General features: G+C 42.8%; 1 protein-coding gene across 2 annotated transcripts in view; it reads left to right on the forward strand.

The window, feature by feature from the left end:
• Positions 1-22,890, forward strand: part of gk5 (glycerol kinase 5) — a 92,297-nt gene that overhangs the window by 53,634 nt on the left and 15,773 nt on the right. For both annotated transcript variants that reach the window (XM_041182844.1, XM_041182845.1), the window contains exons 9-10: positions 4,815-4,875; positions 5,655-5,781. In XM_041182844.1, coding sequence (XP_041038778.1) covers positions 4,815-4,875; positions 5,655-5,781 — 188 coding nt within the window. The remainder of the gene's footprint in view (positions 1-4,814; positions 4,876-5,654; positions 5,782-22,890) is intronic.

A 22,890-nucleotide genomic window follows, 5' to 3' on the forward strand; every position in this document is an offset into this window, starting at 1 on the left:
GCAGCCGTTTATGGTGATTCTCGTAGTATCTGGTCTTTGAATCCTTCAAAGCTTGTTAGTATTTTAAACTCCTCAAATCTCTTGACTTTTAGAAGTTCATTTATCAGCACCATATTTCATTATTATTGATACTGTCTATGCTTCTTGTTAACTCCATGCAAACTATGTTCACGGCCTTTCCTGTATCTGTACTGCTTGTTCAAAGAATTCCTTCAAGTTCTTTCCTGTTCTTACTTCAAAGAATTCTATAAGATTGTTAATGCGACCTGTCTCTTAGATTGGCTTTGTCCTACTGCTTAGTAAATTAATTAGTTGCTGTAGTAATTTACCAGCAACTGAAATAAAATTAATTTGCCTATAGTTTCCTGATTTATCCACCGCTCCTTTTGTTGAAGGGGAGGAATTGTATTTCCCATCCTCTAGTCCTCTGGCAAAATTCTTCTTTCTACAGCATTTTGGAAAATTGTATCCAGTATTTCTCTCCTAGTCTTCCTCGGGTGTAAACCATCGGGCATTGATGATTTGTCTATGCCAAGTTTGAGAAACCTCTTTTTAGCATTTTTTCTCTTCAAATAGCACCAACAATTCAGCTCCCACTCCTACTGGTTCTATAATCCTAATATCCACCTTCTCTGTCAAAACAGAGGTGAGCTACATATTCAATATCATTGCATCGCTCCTCATGGCCAGCCTGCCTATTCATTTCTGAGAAGCCCTACCCTGAATATGTCCAGTGACTTTGGCCAGAATTTATGTCGATGTGCGGGGGTGGGCCTGGCACGCTGATGCGTAAAATGACGCATGGTAACATTGGGCATCCATCCCGACATCACTGCGCATCACTCCGATCTTTCATCCGGTGGGCGTGCGCTGGAGGTGGCTGTGCGCCCACCGGACTGTCTAAAGCCTGTTAAGGCCATTAGGAGACCAATTTAGATAATTGACAGGACTGCCCGTCCATCCTTAAGGTTGGCAGGGGGGGCAGGCAAAGAGCCCAAGCGGCCTTCACTTTTTTCAGGACACCTCATCCACGGGCAGGGTGAGGTTTCCTGAAGGTTTTATTAAATAAATAAATCTACCGTCTGTGCATCACGCTGGGTGGGCTTTAATTGGCCCGCCCACATAAAATGGCGGCATGCAGCCGAATGTGGGTGGCGATTTGCTCCACACCTGCTTCTGACTGGCCTGCCCAACAGGGAGAAAATTCTCCCCTTTGTGTCTATAAAAAGCCCTTTATATACCATAATACATTTAGATTCAGTGTAAGAACAAAAAAGACAAAAAAAAAAGTCAATCACAGGGGACCAGATTAAATGGGAGAAAATATTAGCAAGCTGAATCATAGATTGGTAGCAGTAATATTTAAGTATGAAATAGAATCAAGAATATTCCAATCTGGAAATTGGCGAGTAGATCAAAAGGTATGTTTCTGTGGGTTTTATGGAGAGTATGTCAAGTTTAAAACAAGTATTCAAAAAGGATTTCCCTTTATGTTTTTAAAATATTTTCTTTACTCTACCCCTTTAGCTTTTCTAATCTCCTTTTTGTAGATTTCATAGAAGCTTTATATTTCCCCCTAGCTTTCATTTTTATGAACTGCTCTTTAAGCATTGAATACATTTTAAATTTTAATTTGCCAACTGATGTAATGCTTCCCTCCTTGTTACAATACTGACCACAAAAATATCTAATTGTGGAAGGTGTCAGTTTTGTGGAGATGTTAACTTTCTTAACAAAATAATGGTAGTGAGAATATGGATGTAGTGGAGAAGGATATGAAACAACTGTTGGAGAATATCAACAAAAAAAACTGCGGATGCTGGAAATCCAAAACAAAAACAGAATTACCTGGAAAAACTCAGCAGGTCTGGCAGCATCGGCGGAGAAGAAAAGAGTTGACGTTTCGAGTCCTCATGACCCTTCGACAGAACTTGAGTGAGTCCAAGAAAGGGGTGAAATATAAGCTGGTTTAAGGCTTTACAGCCTTCCGGACTGAATATTGAATTCAACAACTTTAGGTCTTGAGCTCCCTCCTCCATCCCCACCCCCTTTCAGTTTCCCCCTTCCTTTTGTTTTTTCCAATAAATTATATAGATTTTTCTTTTCCCACCTATTTCCATTATTTTTAAATATTTTTAAATCTTTTATGCTCCCCCCACCCCCACTAGAGCTATACCTTGAGTGCCCCACCATCCATTCTTAATTAGCACATTCATTTAGATAATATCACCAACTTTAACACCTATGTGTTCTTTTGTTCTGTTGTTTGTGACATCTTTTGATGATCTGCTTCTATTACTGCTTGTTTGTCCCTACAACCACACCCCCCTCCCCCCTACACACACACACACACACACACACACCTTAAACCAGCTTATATTTCACCCCTTTCTTGGACTCACTCAAGTTCTGTCGAAGGGTCATGAGGACTCGAAACGTCAACTCTTTTCTTCTCCGCCGATACTGCCAGACCTGCTTAGTTTTCCCAGGTAATTCTGTTTTTGTGTTGGAGAATATCGTTGAAGGTTGCCTTACCTGGCCTAGCCTATAACTTGTGTCGATCTCTCATTTTCTCTGAGATCTCACGTGCTGTTTTCCAGGCTCATCTTATCAATCAGATACACCTTCTCCTCTCTTGGCCCTATTCCCACTAAACTGCTGATCACCCAACCTCACTTCTTGACCCAATGTTAGCTATTATTGTCAACAGTTTCTGGTCCACTAACTCCTCAAGTCTAATATTTTCATCCTTGTGTTCAAAATCCCTCCATCACTGCTCCTCCAGCCCTGTAGCCCTCCAAGAACTCTGTTTTCCTCCAACTCTGGATTTATGTATTCCCCACTCCCTTTGCCCAAATATTGACTTCATTTGTCTAGACCCTAAGCTATGGCATTCCCTCCTACACCTCCATCTCTCCACTTCTCTCCTCTTAAGACACTCGTCAAAACTTATCTTTTTGACCAAGTTTTCAGCCAATTGTCTTAATTATCTTTCTCAACATTATCATTTTTATGTTCTGACACAAGTTCTTATTGTTCAAGTGAAAAAACAAATTGGGTCTGAAAAACATAGCTGGCTACCAGACCCTGATGATACATAGCCTACACTCCTAAATAAGTTAGAGAAGTGTTGGCAAAGGCTCACGCCACAATTTTACACTCATGGGACTGGAGTCTGCTAACCTCCTTTGATACTCATAGTTAACCCTAATGTTGTTATCATGCTTTCTTTCAGTTTAGTTTTAATCCTATTCATTGATGGAACTGTGGGACCGGTTAGCTCAGTTATCTAGATGGCTAGCATGTGGTTCAGAGTAACGCCAACGAGCGTGGGTTTGATTCCTATTCTGGCCTCCTCACCCTACCCTTGAGAGTAGAAGGCAATGGCAAACAACCACTGACAAGAGAAAATGGACAAGAAAATTGCTCCAAATGAAGCATCAGCAGACAATGCGCCAAGGACCTGCCTTCGAGCAGAGCACACATATACCATCTATGGAAGTCTCTCTGTGACATACTTGCCTTTTTGCTTGATAGAAAAAACATTTATTTTGTATTTTAAGAATCTCACATTTGAAGATTTCCATTTCCAGTTGAACATCTTGTTTGTTAAGCTGTTCCATTAATTTGGGCCAGATCTCTTCTTACCATGTTGAACCTTGCTTTTCCAGTTCCCGGTCCTGCCCTAGCTTAAGCTATGACTCATACCCACTCATAGCATTCTTGCCTCCAAGTCCTGCAATTTTATTCCCAATACTTTTACATTTACTTGCTCAAACCTCTGTGGCTGTTGACTCTGTTGACTATCTTACACATTTTCCTTTCCAACCCTTCTGAACTGTTTTATTTATTGTATTTTTATTACACTCTTTGTCCCTATTGGTCTCCTTTTTGCTTCTTCATTTTGTTTTGTTTCCCTTGAGTGTGCCATTTTAGTCTAAACCCTTCACAGTACTCTAGCCTCCTGCAAGGACATTGGTCCCAGCTTTCCTCAGGTAAAACCTGTGTCAGGCACTCTTGTTCCAGCAATTGTAAAGAAAGACAATCTAGTTTGGTGTCCCAGAAACTAATGAGAGAGCAACCCATTAAGGAGACAATGAGTACCCCAAATTTAACTTATGTGGCCCTATTATTGTGTTCTTATCACAGTTTATGTCAGTGGTTCTGAGGTGGAATAGAATGTCCAGCTGTATAAATCCAAGGAAGTGATGATGCCAATTTATAAAATATTGAGGTAAATCACACATGCAGTACTATCCAGTTTCAGTCACTGTATTTATAAAAATAAGTCTAGAAGTAGAAAGGGTTCTAAGAAGATCAGCACAGTTCATTGTTAAGCCATGAAGTGAGGGTAAAGGAACTCACCATTTCTCCATGAAAATAGATCTAGGAGAGAGACAGCAATGGGCAAAATACTTTTTTAAAAAAGTTGAGTTAAAGTTGTGTGAACCCAGATGGGAGAATATTTATGCTGATGGAAAAAAGTTTACCTTCCTATTTGCCCTTTTTTGTATCACAATGATCATCACTTCACTGAATATAATATTAGCCATAAATGGCAATAGCTCAGACATGAGGTTATGCAAACATTAAACTACTGCATTAATAATAATGCACCAAGGAAATTAAATTTATAATGTTTGTCTTTCTTCCAGCCTGAAATCCTGCATTTCGAGCAATAAAATGTTCTCAAGTAAAATTCAGTAACAATTTATAACTTGATATTTAAACCATATTATGCATGTGAAAAAAGATTATCATGTAACTCAATTAAAGTATTGTCCTTTCTCCCTACCACCCTCCCCATATTATAGTTGCAACTTTGGTTATACTGATAGAAGTATATTTGGTACCCCTATTCAAATAATGGCCTTGGTAAGTACTGAAGGATTTAATATTCTGAAATATTTTTCCAATCTTGTATGATATACTAACTTGTATAATATCAAAGGAAAGTGTTCTGGACACATGGTGGATCATTCTGACTGTAGTTTTCCAAATCAATGTGTAAATGTGCAAATTTATACATTCCTGTATTAGCTTTCTGGTCAGTAGTTACTACACAGTTATTACTGAACCTTAGTACTATTTCGTGTACCTTAACATTGTTATCTTTATGTAGTGCCCATACAATTGACCACAGAAACAAAAAGAAATAGCGGATCCTTACATACATTGCAAAAATTTAGAATTTGTTACTTGAAGAAAATGTTGGTCACTTCCAAATTGAATAAGCTTTAAAAATCACTAGTCATTTAGAGAGAGTTCTAAATATTTGTAAAAATATTTTGCTTAACAGAAATGCTAACTTGAAAACTGCAGTTGGCACAAATAAGTATTGGAGTGTCAAGGATAAAGTAATTATATTCTGCTATCACATTCTGAGTCACAATCCCATTGAGTAACTTTCCCTGTCTTTTTGGATCGCAGCGAGTGGAGGGGGCGGGTGTTTTTGGTGAACAAGAGGAGATCAGAAATTATATTAATTGGCTCTGGAATGTGATTCGATAGTATCATTGCAGAGGTGTGAGCTTTTCCCATTCTCCCAACTGAAGAAAACTTGAAAAAGTTAAAGTGTCAAGTTGAGTAAAATGGATTTGACAAGCAGTTGTACATAAGTATAGGCATGTCTAATTCTTTTACCCTCTGTGCAGGCAGCAGATCAACAGGCAGCCATGTTCGGAGAATGCTGCTTTGAACCAGGAAATGTGAAAATCACAATGGGGACAGGCACTTTCATGTCTATCAACACTGGAACCAAGCCTCATACTTCTCTAACAGGTACAGCAATATGTTTTCATCATTGCACAATTTAGATTCACTCAATAAGCTGGTCGTCATCATGGAACAACTGGTAATCCTTCAGTATGGAAGTTGTTGCACAAATATTATGTGGAGTGACCAAATTATAATCATCTGAGGCTCGTGTTCACATTCACATTTGCTGCTCATGATGTGGTCTCCTCTCCAATGGGGAGACCAAACACAGACTGCTTTATAGAACACCTCCATTCAGTCTGCAAGCATGACCCCGACCTCCCGGTTACTTGCAATTTCAATTCACCACCTTGCTCTTATGCTCACATTTCTCTCCTTGGCCTGCTGCAATGTTTCAGTGAAGCCCAACGCAAACTGGAGGAACAACATCTTATCTTCTGATTAAGGCACTTTACAGCCTTCTGGATTCAATGTTGAGTTCAACAACTTCAGACCATGAACTCTGTATTTTTTGTATTTTTACCCTTACTGCCAGTCTGTATCATCTTCTCATGTTTTGCTTTCAGACAGCACTGACCTTTATTCTGCTGTTAACACCTACTCTGGACCAATGCTTTGTTCCTTTATTACTACCATTCCCACTCTCTTTGCCTTTTGCTCTATGACTTTGTAATTTAATCACCCTCCCCCCACCTCTAACCTCTCCCTGAACTTTCCTTTTTGTTCCACCTGACCCACCCCCTTTTTCAACATTGTGAAACCCATCACATTTCTGCCTCTCTTCAGTTCTAATGAAGTCATATTAGACTTGAAATGTTCACTGTCTCTCTCTCTCTCTCTATCCACAGATGCTGCCAGACTTGCTGAGTTTTTCCAGCACTTTGTTTTTATTTCCAATCTCCAGCATCCGGAGTATTTTACTTTTATTTCATGTTCACATTTGTCTGGGGCAACCTTGTACTTCACATGAGCATGAATATGCTGTGACATTAGAATTAGGAGTGCTATATGTAATATTGTATTAAGCCCCAGGATCTGAACGAAAGGAACAAAGGCAGATGAGGCCCAAACATTGAGGCTGACCAGTGTGCTAGCCCCCCAACGCTGTTCCTTACATTGGCCATTTTGGACGAAGCAGTTACGACGACCAGTAAGACCACCTGCCACTAAGAGACAGGCATTCAACAAGGCTCATGGAGAGCATTAGCCAGGGATTAAGACTGGGATTTTCCGTTTGGTTGGTAGTGTTCCAACAAGATGGGGGGCAGTTCAATTACCTGGAAGCAGACACCCAGCTTGTCAACACCAAATATGTCTTCCCACTCCTTTCAGCATTTCAAAGGGACCGTTCCTTCTGTGATACCATGGTCCATTCCTCAGTCATCCCCAGCACCCTGTCCCCTTCCCATTGGCACCTTTCCATTCAAACACAGGAAATGACACCTGCCCTTTCCCCACTATCCCAAGACCCCAAGCACTCCTTCCAGTTGCGCAGTGATTTACGTGTAACGAGGAACATTTGAGGACTCTGGGTCTATACTCGATGGAGTTTAGAAGGATGAGGGGGGATCTGATTGAAACTTACAGAATACTGAAAGGCCTGGATAGAGTGGACGTGGGGAAGATGTTTCCATTAGTAGGAGAGACTAGGACCCGAGGGCACAGCCTCAGAGTAAAGGGAAGACCTTTTAGAACAGAGATGAGGAGAAACTTCTTTAGCCAGAGAGTGGTGAATCTATGGAATTCATTGCCACAGAAGGCTGTGGAGGCTAGGTCATTAAGTGTATTTAAGATCAAGATAGATAGGTTCTTGTTTGGTAAGGGGATCAAAGGTTACTGGGAGAAGGCGGGAGAATGAGGTTGAGAAACCTATTAGCCATGATTGAATGGCGGAGCAGACTCGATGGGCTGAATGGCCTAATTTCTTCTCCTATGTCTTATGGTCTACGTGTACTTTGAACCCAGTCTACAATGTTCACTGCTCACAATGTGGTCTCCCCTACATAGCACCATAGGACACTACAGCACAGAAAACAGGCCATTCAGCCCTTCTAAGTCTGTGCTGAAATATTATTCCGCTAATCCCATTGACCTGCACCCAGTCCATAACCCTCCAGACCTCTCCCGTCCATCTATCTATCCAATTTATTCTTAAAACTTAAGAGTGAGCCCGCATTTACCACATCAGATGGTAGCTTGTTCCATACTCTCACAATTCTGAGTGAAGATGTTCCCCCTAAACGTTTCCCCTTTCACCCTAAAGCCATGTCCTCTCGTGTTTATCTCTCCTAATCTAAGTGGAAAGAGCCTACTCGCAATTACTCTGTCTATACCCCTCAAAGTCTTGTAAACTTCTATCAAATCTCCCCTCATTCTTCTACTCCAAGGAATAAAGTCCTAACCTGTTTAATCTTTCCCTGTAACTCAAATCCTTAAGAGCCGGCAACATCCTAGTAAATCTTCTCTGCACTCTCTCAATCTTACTGATATCCTTCCTGTAGTTAGGCGACCGGAACTGCACACCATACTCCAAAGTTGGCCTCACCAATGTCTTATGCAACCTCACCATAACATCCCAACCCCGATACTCAATACTTCGATTTATGAAGGCCAGTATGCCAAAAGCTTTCTTTACAACCTTGTCTACCTGTGACGCCACTTTCAGGGAATTATGTATCTGAACTCCCAGATCCCTTTGTTCCTCCGCACTCCTCAGTGCCCTACCATTTACTGTGTATGTCCTACCTTGGTTTGTCCTTCCAAAATGCAACACCTCACACTTTTCCACATTAAATTCTATCTGCCATTTTCTGGCCCATTTTTCCAGTTGGTCCAGATCCCTCTGCAAGCTTTACATTAGGGAGACCAAAGGCAGATTGGGTGACTGCTTTGCGGAACACCTCTGCTCAGCCCGCAAGCATGACCCCTTGGTCCCTTTCAATTTTAATTCTCCACCTTTGATGTCATGCTCACACTTCTGTCCTTGTCCTGCTGCAATGTTCCAATGAAGCCCAATGCAAACTTCAGGAACAACACCTCACCTTGCAATTAGACGCTTTACAGCCTTCTGGATTCAGCATTGAGTTCATCAATTTTGGACTGTAAAACTCTGTCTCCCATTTCATTCCCTGTTCTTTGCTTGTTTCAGTTTTATCTTTCAGACAGCAGATCTTTTGTTTCCTTGTTTCTTTTCCTGTCCCATCTACGTTCTCTTTGGCCCTGTAAGACTAACTCTTCCGTCAGTCAATCTCTCCTGTCTTCCACTCTATCACGGACCTTCCTTTTTTGCCTTGTTCCACCCACCCCTCTCTCAAAACCTATTACATCTCTAACTTCTTCCAGTTCTGATGAAAGGTCACAGACCTGAAACATTAACTCTGTTTCACTCCCTACACAGATGCTGCCTGACCAGCTGAGCTTTTCCCCAGCGCTTTCTGTCTTTATTTCAGATTTCCAGTATCAGCAGTGTTCTACTTTTTGAGGCCTGCAGACCTTGGGTTGGATCTTACCTATGTCAGGTGGGCTGGGTGGGAGTGGGTGCGGGTGGGGGCGGAGCTGATTGCCACCTGCGATCGGCTGTGCGCCACTGTTTTACGTGGGCGGGCCAATTAAGGTCCGCCCAGCGTAATACGCGTTCCGTAGCGCTCAGCGCTGCCTGTGCAGGCAGGGGGAGGAGGGAGAGTCGGGGCCTGTGCCCTTCTGCGCATGCGCTTGCTGAACCCTGAATTGGTTCCTTGTACAATTAAGGCAATGAACATGCGCTGAAAACTTGCATTTGGGCTCCACAAGCTGGACTTATCACTGAAGCTGGGATGAAATCTGGGGTTTTTCTACAAGCTGAAGTTCAACTTGAAAGGCCCTTTAGAGTAACTGTACATTCTGTTTGTAAAACCATCTAGTTCAGGGATTTATTTTCTTTTGCAGATTCTTAAGGATTTAGGGTACTGTGCCCAGAAGCATCAATTTGTTTCAATCAACATGCCTGCAGGCAACTATCAACACGCAGGGATACCTTTATTTCAGTAAGCGTGAGGAAATACAAAGCAAAATTAACATTGTTAGCTGCCTTACTTGACTTTGGTCCCAAGGCAAAAAATAATACATAGAATGTAGAGCATAAACTGCTCGTTTGCCCTTACTGGGCAAAGATGTTTCTCCTGAATTCCTTATTGGGTTAATTAGTGACTATCTTATATTTATGGTCTCCAGTCTTGCTCTGTCCCATGAGTGGAAACATAATCTCTACATCAGTCCTATCAGACACTTTCTATCACAACATCCATTATCAGGTCACCCCTCAGCTTTCTCTTTTATAATATCAAAAGGACTCTGTTTGTTCAATCTTCCATGTAACTATAACACCTCCATTCTTATATCATCCTTGTAAATCATTTTTGAATCTTCTCCATTGTCTCTTTATCCTTTCTACAATAATTGAGTGTATGTGCCCTCTTTATTCTTCAGACCAAAATGTGTTGGCTCACATTTATCTATGTTGAAATTCATTTGCCACTTACATACCCATTCTGCAAGTGTATTGACAGCTTTTTGTATTTGTTGTAGTCTTCCACAGTTATCCCCCCCCCTAATGTAGTGTCATCCGCAAATCAGATTTTCGAGTCGTATTATTTATGTAAATGGTGAACAACTGTGGTCCCAGCACTGATTATTGTGGAACACCACTTCTCACTTTCCGTCTATCTAAGAAATTACCCTCAACTCCTACTCTTTCTGTTTTCTCTTATGTAGCTAGCTTGCTATCCAATCTACTACTTGGCCTGGCTCCACATGCTGTGGCCTTAGCTCTTTACGTCATATGATATAACCATTTGCTGCCTCAACCAGCTACAGCACAAATGTGGCTGTATGTCAAGCCCCTTGGCACTACCCTTACCTACATCAAAACAAACCAGTTGCTTCCATTGGTTTGCATAGTATATCTGCACCAACAGATGAAAGATGTTAAGATGCAATAGTCCATTCAGATTATTGATTTTTAAAAATTCATTCATGGAATGTGGGCTTTGCTGGTTGGGCCAGCATTTATCGCCCATCCCCAGTTGCCCTTGAGAAAGTGGTGGTGGGCTGCCTTCTTGAACAGCTGCAGTCCACATGGTGTAGATACACCCATGGTGCTGTTAGGAAGGGAGTTCCAGGACTTTGAATCAGCGACAGTAAAGGAATGGCATATATTTCCAAGTTATGATGGCGAGTGACTTGGAGGGGAATTTCCAGGCGGTGGTGTTCCCATGTGTCATCTGCCTTTGTCCTTCTAGATTGTAGTGGTTGTGGGTTTGGAAGGTGCTGTCGAAGGAGTCTCGGTGAATTCTTGCAGTACATCTTGTAGATCGTACACACTGCTGCTACTGTGTGTTGGTGATGGAGGGAGTGAATGTTTGTGGAGGTGCCAATCAAACGGGCTGCTTTGTCCTGGACAGTGTCAAGCTTCTCCATTGTTCTGGGAGCTGCACTCATCCAGGCAAGTGTGGAGTATTCCATCACATTCCTGACTTGTGCCTTGTAGATGGTGGGGAAACTAGGAGCAGGAGTAGGCCATTTGGCCCTTTGAGCCTGCTCCGCCATTCAATATGATATTCCCGCTTTTTCTCCATACCCCTTGATGCCCCTAATATCCAAAAAATTATCATTTTCTTTCTTGAATATATTCAGTGACCCAGCCTCCACAGCCTTCTGTGGTAGAGAATTCCACGGGTTGACCACCATCTCAGTCCTAAGTGGTCTGCACTGTATCCTGTGGCCGCTGGTTCTAGATCCCGAACCAGGGGAAACATCCTCCCTGCATCCAGTCTGACTAGCCCTGTTAGAATTTTATATGTTTCAATCAGATCCCCTCTCGCTCTTCTAAACTCTAATGAATACAGGCTCAGTCGAACCAACCACCGCATACGACATCCCCGGTATCAACCTAGTGAACCTTCGCTGCATGCCCTCTATGGCAATTATATCCTTTCTTAGGTAGGGAGACCAAAACTGCACCCAATACTCCAGGTGTGGTTTCACCAAGGCCTTGTATAACTGCAGTAAGACATCCCTACTTCTGAACTCAAATCCTCTTACAATGAAGGCCAACATACCATTTGCCTTCCTAATTGCTTGCTGCACCTGCCTGTTTACTTTCATTCTCAGGTGTACATCCGCATTTCCCAATATATCACCATTTAAATAATATTTTGCCTTTCTGTTTTTCACACCGAAGTGTATAACTTCACATTTCTCCACGTTATACTGAATCTGCCATATGTTTGCCCACACGCACAACTTGTCTAAATCGCCCTGAAGTCTCCTTGCATCCTCCTCACAACTTGCAACCCTGCTCAGTTTTGTGTCGTCAGCAAACTTGGAAATATTGCATTTGGCTTCCTTATCTAAGTCACTTATGTATATCGTGAATAGCTGGGGCCCAAGCACTGATTCCTGTGGTACACCACTATTCACCGCCTGCCATCTGGAAAAAGACCCATTTATTCCCACTCTCTGTTTCTGGTCTGTCAACCAATTCTCAATCCATGCCAGTATATTACCCCCAATCCCATGTGCTTTAATTTTGCCAACTAGCCTCTTTTTTGGGACCTAATCAAAAGCCTTCTTGAAATCCAAATGCACCACATCCACTTGTTCTCCCTTATCTGTACTACTAGTTAATCCTCAAAAAACTCCAGTAGATTAGTTAAGCATGATTTCCCTGTCATAAACCATGCTGACTTTGTCTAATCCAGTTAATGTTTTCCAAGTGTTCTATTACCACGTCTTATAATAGACTCTAGCATTTTCCCCACTACTTATGTTAGACTAACTGGTCTGTAATTCTGTGTTTTTTCTCTCCCTTTTTTAAATAGGGATACATTTGCCACCCTCTAGTCTGTAGGAACTGCTCCAGAGTCTATAGAATTTTGGAAGATGACCACCAATGCATCCAATATTTCCAGGGCCACTTCCTTTAGTACTCTGGGATGTAGGTATAAGGCCCTGAGGATTTTTCAGCCTTTAACCCCATTAATTTCTCTGGCACCATTTTTTTACTAATACTGATTTTCTTCAATTTCTCCCTCTCACTGGACCCTTGGTTCCCTCATATTTCTGGGAAATTATTTGTGTCCTCTTTTGTGAAGACAGAACCAAAATGTGTGTTCAATTCTGCCATTTCTTTGTTCCCCTTAATAATTTCCCGTGTTTCTAACTGTAAGGGACCTACATTTGTCTTTGCTAATCTTTTTCTCTTCACATATTTATAGAAGCTTTTACAGTCAGTTTTTATGTTCTGTAAGTTTACTCTCATACTCCATTTTCTCCTCCTTGATTAATCTTTTTGTCCACTTTTGCTCAATTCTAAACTGCTCCCAGGCTTGCTGCTTTTTCTGGCAATTTTATATGTCTCCTCTTTGGATCTAATACGATCCCTAATTTCTTTTGTAATCCATGGTTGAGCCACCTTTCCTGTTTAATTTTGCGCCAGACAGGAATGAATAATTGTTGTAATTCATGCATACGTTCCTTAAATATTAGCCATTGCCTATCCACTGTCAACTCTTTTTTTTAGTGAGGTTCCCCAATCCATCATTGCCAACTTGCGCCTCATACTCTTGTAGTTCCCTTTATTTAGATTCAGGACCCTAGTTTCGGATTCAACTTCTTCACTCTCCATCCAAATGAACAGTTCTATCATTTTATGGTCACTCTTCACCAAGGGACCCTGCACAACAAGATTGTTAATTAATCCTTTCTCATTACACAATACCCAGTCTAGGATAGCCTGCTCTCTAGTTGGTTCCTCAATGTATTGGTCTAAAAAAAACATCACGTATACACTCTAGGAAATCCTCCTCCACAGTATTATAGCTAGGTTGGTTTGTCCAATCTATATGTAGATTAAAGTCACCCATGATTACAGTTGTACCTTTATTGCATATGTCTCTAATTTCCTGTTTATTTCCTTCCCTTACATCTCCGTTACTATTTGAGGGCCTATAGACAACCCCCCACCAATGTTTTCTTCCTCTTGGTGTTTCTTATCTCTACCCAAACAGATTCCACATCATTATTTTCTGAGCCAATATCCTTCCTCACTATTGCATTGATTTCCTCCTTTACTAACAATACTACCCCACCTCCTTTCCCTATTTCTATCCTTCCTAAATATTGAATATCCCTGGATGTTCTGTTCCCATCCTTGGTCACCCTGCAGCCATGTCTCCGTAATTGCGACTATATCATAACCGTTTATATCTATTTGCACTGTTAATTCATCGACCTTATTGTGAATGCTCCATGCATTAAGATACAATGCCTTTAGACTTGTCTTTTTAACCTTGTTAGTCATCTTAACTTTATTTTGCACTATGACACCATTTGTTTCTCACCTTTGTTTTTACTGCCTTCCACTTTTGCTTCTTACTTTCCTGTCTTTTGCTTTCATCCTTGTTTCCCCCTCTTCTGTCTCCCTGCTCAGGTTCCCATTTCCCTGCTGTTCTAGATTAAACCCTCCCCGACAGCATGAGCAAAGACTGCCCCCCAACCCCCCTCACCCCCTGCCTACCGAGGACATTGGTCCCGGTCTTGCCTAGGTGTAAGCTGTCCTGTTTGTACTGGTCTCAATGTCCCGGGACCCTGAAACCCTCCCCTCTACATCATTTCTTCAGCCACATATTCATCCGACATATCCTGTTATTTCTACTCTCACTAGCACGTGGCACTGGTGGAAATCCTGAGATTACTACCTTTGAGGTCCTACTTTTTAATTTATGTCCTAACTCCCTATATTTAGCTTGTAGGACTTCATCCCTTTTTTTAACCTATGCCATTAGTACCAATATTTACCACGGCCACTGGCTGTTCACCATCCCCCTTCAGAATGCCCTGTAGCCTCTCTGAGACATCCTTGACCCTGGCACCAGGGAGGCAACATACCTTTTTGCATCTCTTTTGCAACCACAGAAACGCCTGTCTGTTCCCTTTACTATTGAATCTGCTATTAGTATAGCCCTGCCACTCATCTTCCTCCCCTCCTGTGCAGCAGAGCCACCCGTGGTACCATTGACTTGGCTCCTGCTGCTTTCCCGAGAAGTCATCTCCCCCAATAGTGTCCAAAACGGTATAACTGTTAAAGAGGGAGTGAGTCAAGAGGTGAGTTACTCATTGCACGATTACTAACCTCTGACCTGCTCTTGTAGCCACAGTATTTATATGGCTAGTCCAGTTCAGTTTCAGGTCAATGTTAACCCCAAGGATGTTGATAGTGAGGGATTCAATGATGGTAATTCCATTGACCATCAAGGGGCGATGGTTGGTTTCTCTTGTTGGAGATGGTCATTGCCTGACACTTGTGCGGTGCAAATGTTATTTGCCACTTGTCAGCCCCAGTCTGGATATTGTGCAGGTCTTGCTGCACTTGGATATGGACTGCTTCAATACCTGAGGAGTCGTGAATGGTGCTGAACATAGTGCAATCATCAGCAAATATCCCCACTTCTGACATTATGATGGAAGGAAGGTCATTGATGAAGCAGCTGAAGATGGTTGGGCCGAGGACACAACCCTGAGGAACTCCTGCAGTGATGTCCTGAAGCTGAGATGACTGACCTCCAACAACCGCAACTGACTTCCTTTGTGCTAGTTATGACTTCAACCAGCAGAGCGTTTTCCCCCTGATTCCTATTGGCCCCAGTTTTTCTAGGGCTCCTTGATGCCACACTCAGTCAAATGCTGCCTTGATGTCAAGGGCAGTCACTCGCCTCACCTCACCTCAGGAGTTCAGCTCTTTTGTCCATGTTTAACCAAGGCTGTAATGCGTACAGGAGCTGAGTGGCCTTGTTGGAACTCAAAGTGGGCGTCAGTGAGTAGGTTATTGCTATCTTATGAGGCAACAGTTTGTTAAAGCTGAGCTATTCAAAAATCCCAGAGGGAAAATTAAAACAACTGTCATAACCTATATTCTTAAGTAAGAGGATTTATATTAAACTAAATGAAACATTTTCCTAAACTAATCTCCATTAAGGCAACAGCAACCCATAGACTTAACCAGACACCAGGCAAAGTATTTTCATCTTATAAATTCAAAATGTGGTTCCTTTCACTTTGGCTCCAGTGGAGACAGTTGTAGGCTTATAGCTACTTTAATCTTACATTGCCTCTGCCCTGCATACACAAAACACTCTCTCCTCATACCTAGCATAGCACATTGAATGTAAATTCCCATTGTATCACCAGCCTCTTCCAACAATAAAACCCCTTTCATAGTACCAATTTTATTAGAAATATAAACATTGTTTGGTCTCTGCTAGCTAGGTGCTAGATTTTACTCGCCTTCTTGAATGCTCTATTCAAAAAATGCAAATTCACTCTACCTCTCTTACATCTCAACTAGTGCACATCAAAGCACCCAGACTAGCTGGCTTTAATCCAATTAAGACACACCCACAGACTAAACCACTATTTTAAAAGAAAAATATTTTCCAGAAATATTATATACATTTATAACTTCATGACAGCTAAGCTAGTGACACTTGATAGCATTGTTGATCGAGAGTAGACTGACGGTGCGGTAATGTGCTGGGTTGGATTTGTCCTGCTTTTTGTCTACAGGACATACTTGGGTAATTTTCCACATAGCTGGGCAGATGCCAGTGTTGTAGCAGTACTGGAACAGCTTGGCTAGGGGTGTGGCAAGTTCTGGAGCACAAGCCTTCAGTACTATTGCCAGAATATTGTCAGGGCCCATAGCCTTTGCAGTATCCAGTGCTTTCAGCCGTTTCTTGATATCATGTGAAGTGAACCAAATTGGCTGAAGACTGGCATCTTGTGATGTCGGGGATGAATATCCATTCAGCACTTCTGGCTGAAGATTGCAATGATGTGCTGGGGCCCCCCATCATTGACGATGGGGTTATTTGTGGAGCCACCTCCTCCAGTAAGTTGTTTAATTGTCCACCACCATTCATGACTATATGTGGCAGGACTGCAGAGCTTAAATCTGATCTGTTAGTTGTGGGTTCGCTTGTGCCCTGTCTATCACTTGCTGCTTACGCTGTCTGGCACGCAAGTAGCCCCATGTTATTGCTTCACTATGTTGACACTTCATTTTTAGGTATGCCTGGTGCTGTTGCTGGCATGCCTTCCTGCACTCTTCATTAAACCAGGGTTGATCCCCAAGCTTGATGGTAATGATAGAATGGGGGATATGCCGGGCCATGAGGTTACAGATTGTGTTTGAGTACAGTTCTGCTGCTGCTGATGGCCCACAGCACCTCATGGATGCCCAGTCTTGAGTTGCTAGATTTGTTCAAAATTATCACATGTAGCAAGGTGGTAGTGGCACACAACACAATGGAGGGTATCCTCAGTGTGAAGGTGGGACTTTGTCTCCGCAAGGACTGTGTGGTGGTCGCTCCTACCAATACTGTCATGGACAGATGCATCTATGGCAGGCAGATTGGTGAGGATGAGGTCAAGTATGATTTTCCCTCTTGTTGGTTCCCTCACCATCTGCTGCAGACCCAGTCTAGCAGCTAAGTCATTTAGGATGCTTATGATTGTTGCATTAAAATTTTCAGAAGATACAAACCTTGGAAACATTGTGAACTATGAGAAGGATAGTGTAGATCTTCAAAAGGACATAGACAAGTTGGTGGAATGGGCAGACAGGTGGCAGATGAAGTTCAATGTGGAGAAATGTGAAATGATTCATTTTGATAGGAAGAACATGGAGAGACAATATAAAATAAAGGGTACAACTCTGAAGGAGGTACAGGAGCAAAGGGACGTGGGTTTATATGCACATAAGTAATTGAAGGTGTAGAACAGTTTGAGATAGCAGTTAAAAAAGCAAACACTATCCTGGGCTTTATTAATAGGGGCATAGAGTACATGAGCAAGGGAGTTATGATGAGCTTGTATAAGACACTAGTTTGGCGCCAGCTGAAGTACTATATCCAGTCCTGCGCATCACACTTTAGGAAAGATCTGAGAGCATTAGAGAGAGTGCAGAAAAGATTCACAAGAATGGTTCCAGGGATGAGGAACTTCAGTTATGAAGATCGATTGGAGAAGTTGGGAGTATTTTCCTTGGAGAAAAGAAGGCTGAGGTGGGATTTGATAGAGGTATACAAAATCATGATAAGCCTGGACAGAATAGATAGTGAGAAACTATTCGTGAAAGGATCAAGAATGAGAGGGCACAGATTTAAAGTAATTTGAAAAAGAAGCAAAAGCAATATGAAAAGAAGCTTTTTCACAAAGTGAGTGGTTGTGGTTAAGGAGACTGTGGTGGAGGCAGGTTCAGGCGAAGTATTCAAAAGGGAATTGGACTATTATTTGAAAAGGAACAATGGGCAAGGTTATGGGGGGACGGCAGAAGAACGGCACTATGTAAATTGCTGATTCAGAGAGCCGGTGTAGACACGGTGGGCCGAGTGGCCTCCAACGTTTTAAAAATTCTGTGAAAATGCTAATTATGAGCATCACTTGCCACATTTACTCTGGGTTCACTAAATGTACTAAACAAGCATCACTTTAAATGGATGAGTACAAAAAAATCCAAGAAATTTGGTCTCAGCAGCCAGGCATTGCTGGATGGTCATTGTCACCAAATGGTAGACAGCAAGGCTGTGGGAATTTGCCTTGTTGGGTTTTGCAAAGCTCTAAATAGATTTGAAGATCATGGTGAGATTTTCAAATTCGCTACAGGGAGCTAGTGTAGGTCAGTGAGGGTGGGAGAGGAAATTCAGTAGAACTTAAATGTGGGATAAAATATAAAGCCATTGTGTTTTGACCAAGTGGAGTATATAGAAGGTGGAGAGAGCCACTGAGGAGAGCTTTGGAAAAATTGGTGAGGGTGGTGGGTGTGAACTAGGTCAGAAGCAATCAGTATTGTTGATTTGGAAAGGATATGGAGTTGGAAGATCAGCTGAGTCCAATAGGATATCAGTCGTTTACTTAATCTGATTCAGCCTGGCATTCCCTCCCATGCACACTTCAGTGCTTCAAATATGACCTTACTTGCAATGCCGTACCCAAAGTAAGCAGGATCAGAGGCAGGTAAGAGCTTAAAATAGCCCTGTTGGTCTTTGTTACTGTGCTCCATCCTACCGCCAGGCCATTTTTGCAAAGATAGGATGGGGGGAGGGGGCAGCAGTGGGGGCTACCTGCCCATAGCAGTAGGTAGTGACATGACTCGTTAAGAGACACTTAATGGGGCCGACTGGTATTTTCCAGTTGACATTTATCCCAGAGGTGGCAGGTGAGTCCAGTTTAGATCCCTTGATGGAGGCGGCTTCCCAGCAGCAGACTGAGGGACCAGTGCTCCGGGCAGGCCTAAAGGCCCTCCCTGGGTGCAGCAACTGCAGGCCACTCTGTAAGGAGTTCACCTACCCACCACCCCTTGTAGTGGTAGCCGGGCTGCAAAACCCATTCTTTAATTTTTAAAAAAGTTGGAGAGAACTGCTTTGAAGCTCTCTCTCTGTCTCTCTTACTTGCCATCACAGCCTGCTGCTCATTTCAAGCTGGAAGGCGTCAGATTGGCCATTCAGCTTCAAGAGCCCACCCGCTATCCTTAATTGAATGGCAATCACACCCCCTGGCCTTTAATTGGCTGCCTGGGGAAAATCACAATGAGTAGCTGTTTCCCACGCAGTGCGGGCTTCTGATTCCCATTTCAGCCTAACGGCAGAGTTTAGAAGCCCACAGGGAAAATCCTGTCCTGAGTCACTGGCAAGGGGGCAGAGTTCATCATGGGAGCCAAAATCAATGGTTCACTCTTCCCAGTGTTCATTTGAAGGAAGCTATACTCTTCTATGAAAAGACTTTAGGGCAGAATTTAACGTCGGTGATGAGGATCTCATCAGCTGGCTGGAGAGGAATAGCCATGCAGCACTTTACTGTTTGGCACGTAATGCGACAGGCGCTCCCAATCAGACAGGAGCAAGGACCTGGAGGTGGAAGTCCTGTCCACTCATAGCTCCTGGCCAATCAGAGTCCGGCAGCTCTTCGTTGCTTGGCACACCACCGCTGGGGGGGGGGGGGGCGGTGTTGGGGGTGGCTTCTACCAGCAATGCAGCCACCTGAGGTCCAGAATCGCTGAGGGACTCGGGCCACATGTGAGTGAGGGTGAGAGGGGCTTCATGGCATGGGGGTTGCGAAGGATTGGGGTTTGTGGGTGAGGGGGTAGCCGGCAGCAAGTGGGGGGGGTGGTGGCTCTCAGCAGGGTCCCTCGAACAGGCACCAAGAGACCATCCTGGAAGCTGCAGAAGGTGGCTTCTTATTACCACGACCTTGAGCAATTATGGATGGGCAATAAATGCTGGCCTTTCCTTCAACTCTATCATCCCAAGAAAATATGATTTAAAAAAAACAGAGCAAGGGAAATATTTGCAAGGTAGTGCTGGATGTTGTCAGTATACATCTGGAAGCTGACTTGGTGCTTATGATTGTTGTAGCTGAGAAGCAATGTTTGGATGAGAAAGAGGAGGGAGCCAAGGATAGATTTTTTTCATGCATTTTGGAGGTGACAATGGAGATGGAAAGAGTAGCCACTGTTGAACATGCAATGGTGATGTTGAATAAGATTGAAATGGAACATATAGACATAGGCAGTTTCATAGAGTCGGGTGACAGAGAGGATGTGTAGTATAATGCAGTTAATCATGTCGAATGTCAAGATTGGGTCAAGAGGGAAAATGCACCATGATCACAGTTACAGAGAATGTCCTTTGTGGCATTGGCCATGACAGTCTTGGTGCTGTGAGCTAAGTGGAAGTTGGACTAAAAGAATTTGAATTGGGAGTTTTAAGAAAAGTTGATATGGAACTGGAAGGTGACGATAGAAGACCGGCAGCATTTGCTGTGCTGCACTATGCGATGATGATGATGGATTCTCCTGTTGCTTCAACTGATGAGTGTTCAGTTTTTAGAAAAAAGACTGGTTTACAGTCTAGGTTGATGTCATCTTATGTGTGACACGAGGCCAAGTCTTGATTTGCATAACTGGTTGCAAATACTTCATGCAAAGTCAGTGTTGGAGGGGTGGATTGAGGCATTGGTTTTTCACCGCACTCGTTCATCCTGAAGGCACTTGACTCTGTTCTCCTCAAATGTTGAAATTGCTCAATGACAGAGACTTCTCCATTTGGGTCTGTCCAAGGTTATTTTTTCCCCCATATATTGGGAAAAGCCCTGATATTGGCTTTTAGATTGTCTGTCTTTCTGTCTAAGTTTGGGACATCCTGTGGTGTGGGTTCCCATGCTCAGCTGGCTGTAGAGTACATGAGAATCCTCCATACAAATCACATCACTGACCCAGCAAAGCTGAGATCTGATGAGCATACACCCATTGCCAAGTAGGCAGCACTTTGCAAGAGCTTCAGTGTTGGGAATTTTGTCCTGCCACCTGATGTTGCTGCACTGTGTAATGGTGAAACAATGGTCCACTCCTGCGGTTCCTTACATAGTGAGTCTCTGATCTTGCTTGAAATATTGAAGGAACAATTTTGTAGAGGTGAAGTGTTCCTCTTCAGGGTGGAAGGAAATGTTTGAGGCTAAGGTTTCAATATTTCCAAGCTCTTGGCTCAAGATTAATGTAGAAAGGGGCTTTGGCAGTAGGTTGCAAAATTGTGTTCACAGTTGAACCTATAAAGTGAAGCAGGGACAGTGGAGGTGAATGAAAGGTGTTAATGTGTTTTCTCCCCTCACCCTTTAGCAAATTTTTTTAATGTTTGACATGGTTGTAATTTAATTTAACATATAGAGATTAAAGAGGAGGAGGTGCTTGCTGCCTTACAGCGAATAAAGGGAGATAAATCCCCCGGGCCTGACATGATATTCCCTCGGACCTTGAGGGAGACTAGTGTAGAAATTGCAGGGGCCCTGGCAGAAATATTTAAAATGTCCTTAGCCACGGGTGAGGTGCCGGTGGATTGGAGGGTAGCTCATGTTGTTCCGTTGTTTTAAAAAAAGGCTCCAAAAGTAAACCAGGTAATAACAGGCCAGTGAGCCTGACGTCAGTAGTAGGTAAATTATTGGAAGGTGTTCTGAGAGACCGGATATATAATTATTTGGACAGCTGATTAAGGATAGTCAGCATGGCTTTGTGCGTTGTAGGTCGTGTTTAACGAACCTTGTAGAGTTTTTCGAGGAGATTACCAAGAAAGTAGATGAAGGAAAGGCTGTGGATGTTGTCTACATGGACTTTAGTAATGCCTTTGACAAGGTCCCACATGGGAGGTTAGTTCAGAAGGTTCAGACACTTGGTATCCATGGAGAGGTTGTAAACTGGTTTCGAAATTGGCTGTGTGGGAGAAGGCAGAGTGGTAGTGGATGATTGCTTCTCAGACTGGAGGTCTGTGACTAGTGGTGTGCCTCAGGGATCTGTGCTGGGACCATTGTTGTTTGTTGTCTATTTCAATGATTTGGATGAGAATGTGGTGAATTGGATCAGCAAGTTTGCTAATGGCACTAAGATTGGAGGCGTTGTGGACAGCGAGGAAGGCTTTCAAAGCTTGCAGAGGAATCTGGACCAACTGGAAAAATGGGCCAGAAAATGGCAGATGGAATTTAATGCGGAAAAGTGTGAGGTGTTACATTTTGGAAGGTCAAACCAAGGTAGGACATACACAGTAAATGGTAGGGCACTGAGGAGTGCAGAGGTACAAAGGGATCTGGGAGTTCAGATACATAGTTCCCTGAAAGTGGCGTCACAGGTAGACAAGGTTGTAAAGAAAGCTTTTGGCATACTGGCCTTCATAAATCGAAGTATTGAGTATAGGAGTTGGGATGTTATGGTGAGGTTGTATAAGATATTGGCGAGGCCAACTTTGGAGTATGGTGTGCAGTTCTGGTCGCCTAACTACAGGAAGGATATCAGTAAGATGGAGAGAGTGCAGAGAAGATTTACTAGGATGTTGTCGGGTCTTAAGGAGTTGAGTTACAGGGAAAGATTAAACAGGTTAGGACTTTATTCCTTGGAGCGTAGAAGAATGAGGGGAGATATGATAGAAGTTTACAAAATTATGAGGGGTATAGACAGTAAATGCAAGTAGGATCTTTCCTCTTAGATTAGGAGAAATAAACACGAGAGGACATGGCTTTAGGGTGAAAGGGGAAAGGTTTAGGGGAAACATTAGGGGGAACTTCTTCACTCAGAGTGGTGAGAGTGTGGAACGAGCT

This window comes from Carcharodon carcharias, chromosome 2 (genome assembly GCF_017639515.1).
Source record: "Carcharodon carcharias isolate sCarCar2 chromosome 2, sCarCar2.pri, whole genome shotgun sequence".
Classification (NCBI taxonomy): domain Eukaryota; kingdom Metazoa; phylum Chordata; class Chondrichthyes; order Lamniformes; family Lamnidae; genus Carcharodon; species Carcharodon carcharias.